The sequence below is a fragment of the Manacus vitellinus genome, unplaced genomic scaffold (genome assembly GCF_001715985.3).
Source record: "Manacus vitellinus isolate BGI_N305 unplaced genomic scaffold, ASM171598v3 scaffold_1_pilon, whole genome shotgun sequence".
Classification (NCBI taxonomy): Eukaryota; Metazoa; Chordata; class Aves; order Passeriformes; family Pipridae; genus Manacus; species Manacus vitellinus.
This window is the reverse complement of record NW_021939396.1, coordinates 23,208,175-23,218,661: the sequence shown is the minus strand read 5'-3', so window position 1 is coordinate 23,218,661 and position 10,487 is coordinate 23,208,175. Positions and strand designations below refer to the sequence as shown.

General features: G+C 45.3%; 1 protein-coding gene across 4 annotated transcripts; it reads right to left on the bottom strand.

The window, feature by feature from the left end:
* Positions 1 to 1,368: 1,368 nt before the first annotated feature.
* Positions 1,369 to 7,591, bottom strand: RBM12B (RNA binding motif protein 12B). Of its 4 annotated transcripts, none has more exons than XM_018078547.2 (3): positions 7,518 to 7,591; positions 4,569 to 4,614; positions 1,369 to 3,872 (listed from the first exon to the last, which is right to left on the bottom strand). In XM_018078547.2, the coding sequence occupies exon 3, from the start codon at positions 3,842 to 3,844 to the stop codon at positions 1,745 to 1,747; it is 2,100 nt and encodes a 699-aa protein (XP_017934036.1). In that variant the 5' UTR covers positions 3,845 to 3,872; positions 4,569 to 4,614; positions 7,518 to 7,591; the 3' UTR covers positions 1,369 to 1,744. The 4 variants fall into 4 exon arrangements, with proteins under 4 accessions (XP_017934036.1, XP_017934042.1, XP_029815295.1 ...); XM_018078553.2 differs by having other exon boundaries at positions 7,514 to 7,588; XM_029959435.1 differs by having other exon boundaries at positions 7,471 to 7,537.
* Positions 7,592 to 10,487: the final 2,896 nt, after the last annotated feature.

Below are 10,487 nucleotides of genomic sequence, written 5' to 3'. Positions count from 1 at the left end.
AACTTTGTGGGTTTTATTTTAATGCCCTTTAAATTTACAGGATTCAAAGCCATATGATTCTGAAGCTAATTCCTACCAGACAGCAAAAAACTGAATATTAAGTGTTCAGAATTTAAACTTAGCCACATTTTTTTGGTTTTTGCTACATACACAGACCTTGCATTTTCATTCAAAATGCTTTTTTCTGGGCACTTAAAACAGAGAATGATATGCAGAGGAAATAAAGCTACACTAACCTTTTAAAAATTACAGAGCAAAAAATTCTCTTGATTTTGTTTGCTTGTACTTAACAGTTTATTTGCAAGTTTAGCAATTACGATGATGACTTTACATAAATAAAGCAGTTAAAATTTGACCCACCAGTGAGGGGGATCAACCACAGGCTGCCCAGAGAGCTCCGTTCCTAGAGCTATTACATACTGAAGGCCTTGAGTAACCTGTTCTAGCGGACACTGCTTTGAGGAAGGGGTTGGACTAGAGACCTCCCTACTCCATGAATTTATGATTATTTGTATTGCCCAAGCAAAGGTTAAAAGTTTTCACTGCCAAGTTGCAACTTTGCTGTCCTAGTCTGAGGGGACTAAAATTCATGAAATTCTTTAGTACTCCAAATACTATCTTGTACAGTTGCAATGTGAACAAAAGTCTTTACCTACACAACCAAAGTTTCCAACTAAGCCTGAATTTTGAACATGCAGCTTTTCCAGGCTAGCTTTTATTTCTTCCAAAAATTTAAATATGGTGGTAACCAAACCAATCTAACCAACATGTTCTAAATGCTGACATAAGCATTCATTTTATTACAAAAGAAAATAACATAGTTGGTTGTCAGCTTGGTTACCATGACAGATGTTAGTTAAAACCAATCAGAGATTGACCTGGAGTGTATCCAAACATCATCAGCAAGCAAGTATTCACATTATGCAGCATGTGGAGATAAAATGAAGACCACTGAATCAGAATTCTTGATCTGATTTCAACATTCATTTTCTGCCTCAAGTTACTACAGTGAGTGAGAAGAAAACCTGTCCAACTCTTTAATACAGACTCTGTAAACTAACTACCTTTTCTTCACTGTGTTGACAAACTGTAACAGTTCACTCTTCCCAGAGGAAGTAGCCAGCATCATTCTCACCAAGACCCACATCTGCTGAGCATAATAGTTGAAACCATTAACTATCCAAGTTTTAAATAGAAGACACACATTTAAATGGCAATTTCCTTTTTATTAAAAAAAAATTGCAAAGCCAGCTAATGTGAACAGGAAGCTCTTTTTTCTTTTTTTAACAGAAACGCCTGCAAACACATGAAACCGAATAAAACCTGAAGTTTACACAAAAACAAAACCCAAAAAATAAAAATCATTCTTTTAAATTTTAAGCTAACCTCAGTAAGAAATGTTATTTACTAATGCAGGTAGCACTGAAAATCTTCTATTTGAACCATTTGTGTGGTCAGTCAACCAGCCTTTATATTTTTATTTGATGCAAAGACAGAGGACATGGAATTAAAACAAACTAAAAAAACCCCCAAAGCATTACAACTCCATCCCTTTAGACCTCAATGTGTGACTTCCAGTGTCCTACAAACATTTCAACCAAGAGCTAAACAACTGAACTGGGTATTATTTACAACCGTTGATGGAAACTGTTTCTTTTGGATGTTCCAGGAATTAGAAAAAGTTAAAATAACTGTCAATACTGTCAAACCGAGAATGTTTTACTATAGAGCATCTTTTCCTCCTCTACAGCAAGCTCAACTTAACTTTCCGTGGACCAATCGGCCTATCATTCAGTTCATTAATAGCAGCCATAGCTTCCTCATAGTTTGTCATAGCAACAATGGCATCACCAGAAGGTAATCCTTGTTCATTGTACTGCACAGAAACTGACTCAGGAATCACTCTGTAGCCATAGAAAAAATCCAGAATCTCATTAGGAGTAGCTTTAAAAGGTAAATTTTTCAACAGAATAGGAACAACACGTTCAGAACCACCACTGAAATTCGGATCCGGCATAAATCTTCCTTCAGGAAAATTTCCCATTTTATTATTCCCAAACTCCATTCTGCCAAAAGGTTCACTGTCACCACCGAAATCCATGAGGGGTGGTGGACCTCTAAAATCCTTAGGAGGGCCCATGAAGTCCTCAGGGGGGTGTCTAAATTCAGAATGATGCCTAAAGTTCCCGGGGGGACCAAATGAATGCATGGGTGGCCCTTGTGGTGGCCCAGATGGTGAACTGACTGGACGGGAAAGCTCACCTCTGTCATATGGATGTGAATAACCACGCACTTGATTCGGTTCAGATAATGGTACAGATACACCAAACTTCTGCATCTGCTCTTCAGATATAAGTCTTATTAATACCTCTGTTCCCAAAAATGTTTGACGATTTAAATTTTCAGCTTTCATGGCTTGTTCTTCAGATTTAAACTTCACTAGTGCTTCTCCCAGTCCAAGTCCTTTTTCATCATAGAGTAAATAAATATCATCTTCATCAATATCAAATCTTGCAAAGAACTTTTGCACTTCAATTTTTGACACATCAAATGGAAAATTCCTGACATAAACACATATCTTAGGGCTGGAATGACCTTCCCGGTAACTTTTTTCTGATATAGCCTGTCCAGGATGATCTCTGTCTAGTGATCTTTTTCTCTCACAAGAATCGATTATTTTCAACATTGACTTTCTTGAAATTGGAAAAATGTAAACAGGACGATTGAGAAGAACCTTTCTATGACATTCCAAAGCAGCCTGGTATTCTCTCTCACTCCTTAACATCACAAAGGCATCTCTAGTCCTTTTCTGATGCTTATCTGTTAGAATCTTGATCTGTTTGCTGGATATATCCAGATCAGGGAAAAAATCTCTCAAATCTCTCTTCTCCACATTAAAAGATAGATTTCTTAAGTGTATGTAATATTCCTGGCTGGGAGATGAACGAGAACGCGTTCTTTGTCTCCTTGGTGATCTTGAACGAGAATGCCTCCTTGAATGCATGTAGCCTGAACTTTTTGGAGAAAGGTCTTCACAGAAAAAGTGATCCATTTCATCTGGCACATCCACCGTCCCACCACATTCAATCCACCGTTCCTCCGTAGTTGGACTAATTTCTATAAACCTCTGACCCATGTACTGTCTGTGACGTTTAAGTCCTTCCAAGGCATCACCAGGTGTAGCACATTTTACCAAGCAATCACCATTGTTTAAACCATTGCGGTGCTTTATCAGAATCACTCCATCCACACGTATCCCAGAAAGGAAAGCACGTACTTCCACTTCTGTTGCAGCGTAAGGTATACCACGTAGAAATAAGTAACAGTCATCTGGGTTAAATGGGTGAGAATCCTTTCTTAACTGATAATTTGACTTAGGTACACCCATATCACCGTGTCTTGTGCCATTGGTATGGAAACCAGCCTCTAGGCGATTTGGTGGCCCGTAACTAGGTTTTCTTATTCCTTTTGGAGAAGCTGTGACTAAATGTGGCATGTCTCCAACACTTGATGCACCAGAACCATTAGCACCTGTTCTTCTAGAGCTAGACATAGTTTCTCGTCCCCCACGGTCAAATCGTTTCCGGCTCATTTCTATGGTATTCTGCATTTCTGCCTTGCTGCTGAGAAAGAGCTCTACGCGTGAGTCCTTGATAAACCCTCCTGAACAGCTCATGGCACGCCGTGCATCTTCATCTGTTGCAAATATAATAAAAGCCTCCCCAAGCTCTCCTCCAATAATATGCACACCTCCATCAGGAATATTCAATCCCAAGAAGAAACGACGAATATCTGGAGGACCCGCAACAACAGGAAGCCCCTGTAAACGGATGACTACAGCCATGCTGAGCTCAACCCACAGCAAAAATCACCTGCAGACAAAAAGGTACACATGATAGCACGTCTTTAGTACTCAGCTATTACAGTATCTTATCATTTAAGAAGCTAGAGCCGTTTTAATGAATGCCCTTGTCTCAATCGAGAGAGAAGGTATCAAAACACCCACAAGTTCACAAGAACAAGATTAAAACACAGTTCACTGAATGCTGATTAGTCAGAACAATCAGCTACTCCACCAGCACACGTGCACAAATCTATCAATATTCCCTATCCTAAGGGCAACAAAATCCACCTAAGTCATTCCTCACCATCCACAATACCTAAAGAACACATCAAGTCTTTCATGGCATAGTGACTGTATGCCAGAGATCTCTGCCCAGTCCTAAGGAACAAAAAAATCCTGTTTCCTTTTGAACAGGACACTAGTTGATAAAAGGAGAAAGGAAAAAGAATAACTATGTCATTGAAAATGACATAATTCACAAACAGTGATGCCTTTACTGCTTTGACAAGTTGCTCTACCCAGTGATCAGTTCTGTTCAGTAATGTATGTTTTCTCAGCATTCAAAGAAGTTGTCTCTTTGACGTAGTCAGAGTATTAACTGCAGCAGCCACGAGCACTCAGGAGAGCATATCCTAGTTCCCAGCCACAAGTACGTGAGGAAAAAAGGCTGTGTATGATCTTGTCACAATACTCACTGAGAAGTGTTAAGCTTTTGGCAGCTTACCTGTTTCTGCTTTGGAGACCTGATAAATTCTGTAAAATCAACTTAACTGTGGAAAGAAAATGAAACATAATTAATGGCTGATACCTGTACTTTGCTTTACATACTGCGCTACACTGCTGCAGCTCATCCATAGCAGTGGTTACACTAAAGCCAAACATGTTATGAACCCATGTGAAGAACTCCTTCCACGTTCCAAGATGCTATGCACTGCATCTTTGTGTTTCCATTTCAGAAGCAAAAGAAATTCAAAATTTAAGTTGACTTCTGGAAACGATGAAAATACGATGAGATTACTTGGTCATTGGTTGTGCCACACTGAACTGTTGCAGTGAAACAGACTGCCAGTGTATCGAGGGAACAACTCTCAACTGAGTCCTTGAAGGATCCTTAAGTCCATCTCATGATTAAAGGACGTGTCCATTCTTCTGAGATCCACCCGGTTTCAAGGTTCACAAGAGTATGCTACTCACCAGTCCAGCACTACACTTAATGTACACAGTGAAGACCATCAAATGAAAGAGCAAAATATCCAACAAGGACAAACTTTGGAAAGTACCTGAATTTACAAAGCCAGCTTCAGTATTTTCCCTGTATCTTTACTGTACTGCACTGCTGTTCACACATAAGAACGAGAAATGCTCTACTACGCTGACTTAAACATACCCTGGTTTTCAACATTATCTAACATCACAAATAAATAGCACAGTACTCTGAGAACAAACACAAGCTTCTGTAGCAAATTACCATATCCCTTTAGAACAAACACAACAGCCCAACACTCCAAGCATTTGACAAATCCCTCCTACAAACCAACACCCTTGCTCAAAGCACCAGATCCTGGTGACAAGTCGTCTATCAATAACTGTAACTGTCACTCCAACTGAACTCAGCAAAACAAGAACAAAGTCCAAATTCTCTAACTAATGGGTTTTATGTCACTTCTACATCACCACTTTGCAAGCACAACAGAAAACAACTGCCTATTTAGTAACTTCTCTAAAGACCATCTGTTCTCTGTACTTTTGTGGCAAGTCGACTCCAGCCAGCAGCCAAGCACCCACACAGCCAATTGTGCACTCCTTGTCCCCATCAGCAGGACGGGAAAGAAAATAGAAGAACAAAGTCAAGAGAACTTGTGGGTCAAGTGTCATCAGTGAGGAGAAAAATGCAAAACAAAGAAAATCACTCATTACCTCCTACAGGCTGACTGATGTCCAGCCTACCTTCAAATAACAACTGCCTTGGGAGCCAAGAAAAAATCCCCTCAGGCAACCAAAACCATCAAAATATTTCTTCCTCTACCTCAGTTTTTGTTGCTGAGCATGACATTACATGGCACGGAATATCTCTTTGGTGAGTTTGGGTCAGCTGTCCCAGCCATGTCCCCTCTCAGCTTCTCGCCTATACTCAGCACACTCGCTGGAGTGGCAGAGTAGGGAAAAGAGATAAAGCCTTGACACTCTGCAAGTACTGTTCAGCCACAGCCCAAAACACTGATGCGTTGTCAACATTCTTTCAGCCACAAATCCAAAACACTGAACTGTATGGGCTGTTGTGAAGAACATTAACTCCGTCCCAGCCAGACCCAGAACTTTACGTCTCTTCTCAACAGATGCAACGGCAGTGCCAAAAAGCATGGAGAATTCAAGGGCAGAATTTTCATACAGCACCGTCGTGTCTTGAAAAACCAAATCCATTGCCCTGCTACGTCATGATGTATTTAATCTGTAGTACTCCTGGATTTCACAACTCCACATTCTTATCCCAATTTTTAAACATCATTCACAACAGCTCTCCTCCGTATTTCTTTGGTGATAAAGAGCAAGTTCTCCACGATGCACCAGGGACACAACACACAACCTTCAGCGGTGAAAACTAGACACAGTGATTCCAGATCATGTGATCTCTAAGAAGTCCACAAACAAAAATGCAAGTTCAAATAATAAGTTCTTACTGACTGGATATTAAACAATCAAGCGTGGGTAGAAAGTACAGACAAGCCATCCAACAATTTAAAGTGAATGACCAAAAGCAATGATTTGTCATGAAAAGTAAGACCAATTCATTAACTCAGCAGAGACTCAGAGAGCAAGGATTTGGAGAACAGATTGACAACTTCATGCCACCAATTTAAAAGCACAGAAGCAAACACAGTTTTATGAAATTTTATATTTAAACAAAGCTGACCAGAAAACACTACTATACCTATTCTTCCACAGCCTCGAGAAATTTCAAATACCATTAAAGCCATTAAAATAAACCCACAACTTGTAAACACTGTGGGAAACTAAGCCTGCACTAGACCAGTATTTTAACCACAACGTTCAGAGATTACATTATCTGTATGCAAGCTAGAAACAACATACGCAGAAACACTCTGACTATAAACTGGACCAGTGTAAAAATAACCGGTAGATCAGAGGAAGATTTCTTATTCTGTTCTTCAAAATAAGCCTAAACAGTGGAAGCAGGCTGCAGCTAATGGCACTTTGCACATCGCTGGAGGAAGACGCAACTGAGCTCTGTAGCTGGGCCGGCTGGGAGCACCGCTCACTCCGAGCGCCGCCGCCGCCGCAGGACCCGGCCGGGCCCGGAGCGCGGGGCCGCGGGCGGCAGGACGGGGCACGGCGAGGGGGACGGGCCGAGGGAGGCCGCCCTGCGCCACACGCGCTCCGGGCCCAACAGAGCTGGTCGTGCTCCGCCGTCACGGAGAAGCCCGGCCGCCTCTCGGCACCGGACAGGGCTGAGGGAGTCACCAGGAGCGGGAAAGGGGGTGGGAAAAGCCGGCGGCACGAGGAGGCCGCGGCCCGGGCAGCGGGCGCGCAGCGGTTCCGCGAGAGTCGAACTCCCGAGAACCGGCTCCCGGCGCAAACCCCGAGCCGCCCTCAGATACATGCCGCACCCGGAGAGGCGGGCGCTGTCCCTCACGCCATCCATCCACGCACCCACCGGACTGGCGCTCGGACGGACTCCGCAGCTCCCGCACGGCTCCGCCAAGATGGCGCCGCCGCCGCTGCCCCCCCACACCGAGGAGCGGCTGCGCGCGCGAGCGCTTCCGGGCCGCGAGCCCTGCCCGCGCCGCGAGCGCGGGGCTGCGCGCGCACCCTTGGGCGGGGCGGGAAACGCCGCTGCCCGTGACCCCGCCCCCTCCCGCCTCTGCTGCGCGTGCGCCGCCCACGCGCCCCCATTCACCGTGATGCCCGCGCGCGCCGCAGGTAGTGCGCATGCGCCTTGTGGCCCGGGGGCGGCCCTGTGGTCCCGTTTAAATAGAGCTGTATAATGACCAAACTGTGGAATGATAGAGCTGTACAGTGCCAGATCGGTATATAGAGATCGGTCACACGGCGGGCTGCGGGACTCGGCTGTGTTGTGCGCTGTGCTCAGGCTCATACCCGCTAGTGCCGCATCTTCCCAGCCTCAGAACTCGGGAGCGGGTTTGCGCTCACCGCTGCTCTGCCAGTAACTTCTAACCCAGCTCGGGCTGGCTTAAGTCTGGGTTTTGGAAGGAAAGGCAGGCAGGGATGGGGGAATGGCAGAGGAGGAGGAAAGGCTGTGTAAAGGGAAGGGCAGAGGCAGGACTGTTGGGCAGGTGAGGTAGTTATTTTATCCTAGTGTTTATTCCACCTGCCTTTATGTATTCTCCTCTGTATTTCTATGCTTATTCAGCACTTGTCTGCTCCATTTTACATAGACAAATAATAAAAAAACCATGTTATTTTTGGTAGATTCATCTAGTAATGCTGCCGATTTTAGGAGCTCTCTAAACACACACAATATAGTTTAGAAAGGAGACATTGCTTATCCTGCGCAGGATGCAAGGTGGAGGTTTCCACAAATCAAGCACACCAAGGGGTAAAAACTAAAATCTTTTAGATAGTAAAATTTACATGAACTTCAGCCTGGGGACAGATAATTCGACTTGAAGATATCAGTAACTCAAGTTTTTAAAGCCTTGTTGAGCCAGCACAAGAAATCCAGTGAGGAATAAAGCATTTGGTGCAATAAGCATATAGGCTTCCAAGCAATGCTAATATAGAGAATTGTAATAGTTAGGCAATTAGCTTGCAGGACAGGGGCAACAAGGAATAATTAATACCCAAGGCATAAAGTACCCTGCAAAGTTTTGGTAACATTTGAAGGAATGGGACAAGCAGCAATGGGCAGAAACTGTTGCACAGGAAGTTCCACCTGAATATGAGGAAAAACTTGTTTACTGTGTGGGTGACCATGCACTGGAACGGATTGTCCAGAGAGGTTGTGGAGTCTTCCTCGCTGGAGATATTCAAGAACTGTTTGGGCACAATCCTGTGCCATGTGCTCTGGGATGATCCTGTCTGAGCAGAGAGGTTGTACCAAATGACCCACTGTGGTCCCTTCCAACCTGACCCATTCTGTCATTCTGTGGAATGGGAACAAGAACGTCCTGACAAAGGTGAAAGAGGTAAAGGGGAGTTACTTCGGCTGTGTATCCATTCCTCTAGGCATTTTGTGTTTTCACCTTGTTACCAGTTTCCTCTCACAGGGGGGAAGTTACAAACAAGTGTTACATTAGTATGATACACTGTTCTAGAGACGAGGTACAGGAAAGCGTAATCCGGGGTTCACCGTGCTCTTGTGTCGTCCTCCTAATCTCCCACAGGCCAAACAAACCCCTGTGCAGCCCACACCCTAATCCCGGGTTTGTACCACTCCCTTCCCGCCCACCCTGCGGACGCTTCGCGTACTGCGGCGGCTGGCCCGCGGCGCTCGCCGTAGCGGTGGCGCGCGCGGTGGCCATGGCAGCGGGGGGCCGCGGTGCCGCCGCCGCCGCGCTGCTCGTGGCGGTGTCGGTGGCGCTGCTCCCGCCCGCGCCTTTTCCGTCCCGCTCCAGCGCCTGCCGCCTGCGCCACCGACCGCTACTTCGACAGCTTCCCGCCTGGCCTGCGCGCCCTGCGGAGCCCACCAGCGGCAGAGCGCCGGCGGTGAGCGAGGGGGGAGGCGGCGCTGCGCCCGGCCCGGGCCCGATCGGGGCTCGGGCGGCTCCGCGCTGAATCCGACTCCCAGCAGCGGGAGGCGCAAAATCGGGGCTCAGGCCGTGGCGGTGAAACAGTAGCTCTCAGAGAGGCGGGTCTGAATTCAGCGAAAAGCACCACGATGCCGCAAAGACCCAAGTGGGCGCAGCACAGCTGCGATGTGTCTGAGATACAGCCCTGAGAAACGGCTTTTTAAATAAAGCCTTTTTTAATAAAGCCTTTCTTAATACTCTTTCTTTCCTCAGGCATTTGTATGGTTATGAGTATTTGCGTTTTCATTGGTAAAATCTCACAGAGCCCTGGAATTATGTTCTTGAACACTTCGGTAACTTTAAACTGCTTGTCAAAGGTTGAATGTGTGAGATGTAGAGATCCTCAGGCTGTGCCCGTGCTGGTCCGAGTCCCACACGGGAGCTTGGAGCGAATACAAGACACCTCGACAGTACTAGATGAAAAGTCCAGATAGTCAGTCGCTTTCTTAAGGGGATAAGAGTGGGAGTTCACTGTCGTGTACAGGCACAAATCTGAGACTAAGACCCAACAGCATCTCTCTTCAGAGCTGGTACTTCAGTGAGAAGCAGTGATGTGGATGGCTGTTTTCACAACTGCTGCGTAAAAGCTGGTCACCTCTTCACCGCCAATATGGCACCCTAAAGAGTAGTCCTGTAGTTTACTTACAGAAAAAAAATACCCTGTAATCATTTTCAGATCTTATAATGTGGGTGTCTAGATCCATAACTCCCCTTAGGCTGAATCTTCCTCCAAATCAGGGGCTTCAGGGAGAGATAAATTCCAGGTGGAGGTCAAGGGTTTATTTTTTTTCTTGGAGCATCTGACTGGAGCAGTGTAGGTAGGTGACATTTAGCCTGCTCTTTGCATGATGGCTGAATTCCACTTGCGATTGTAC

Excerpts from the sequence above, each read along its gene's own strand:
- RBM12B (XM_018078547.2), bottom strand. The coding sequence starts at position 3,844 with ATGGCTGTAGTCATCCGTTTACAGGGGCTTCCTGTTGTTGCGGGTCCT.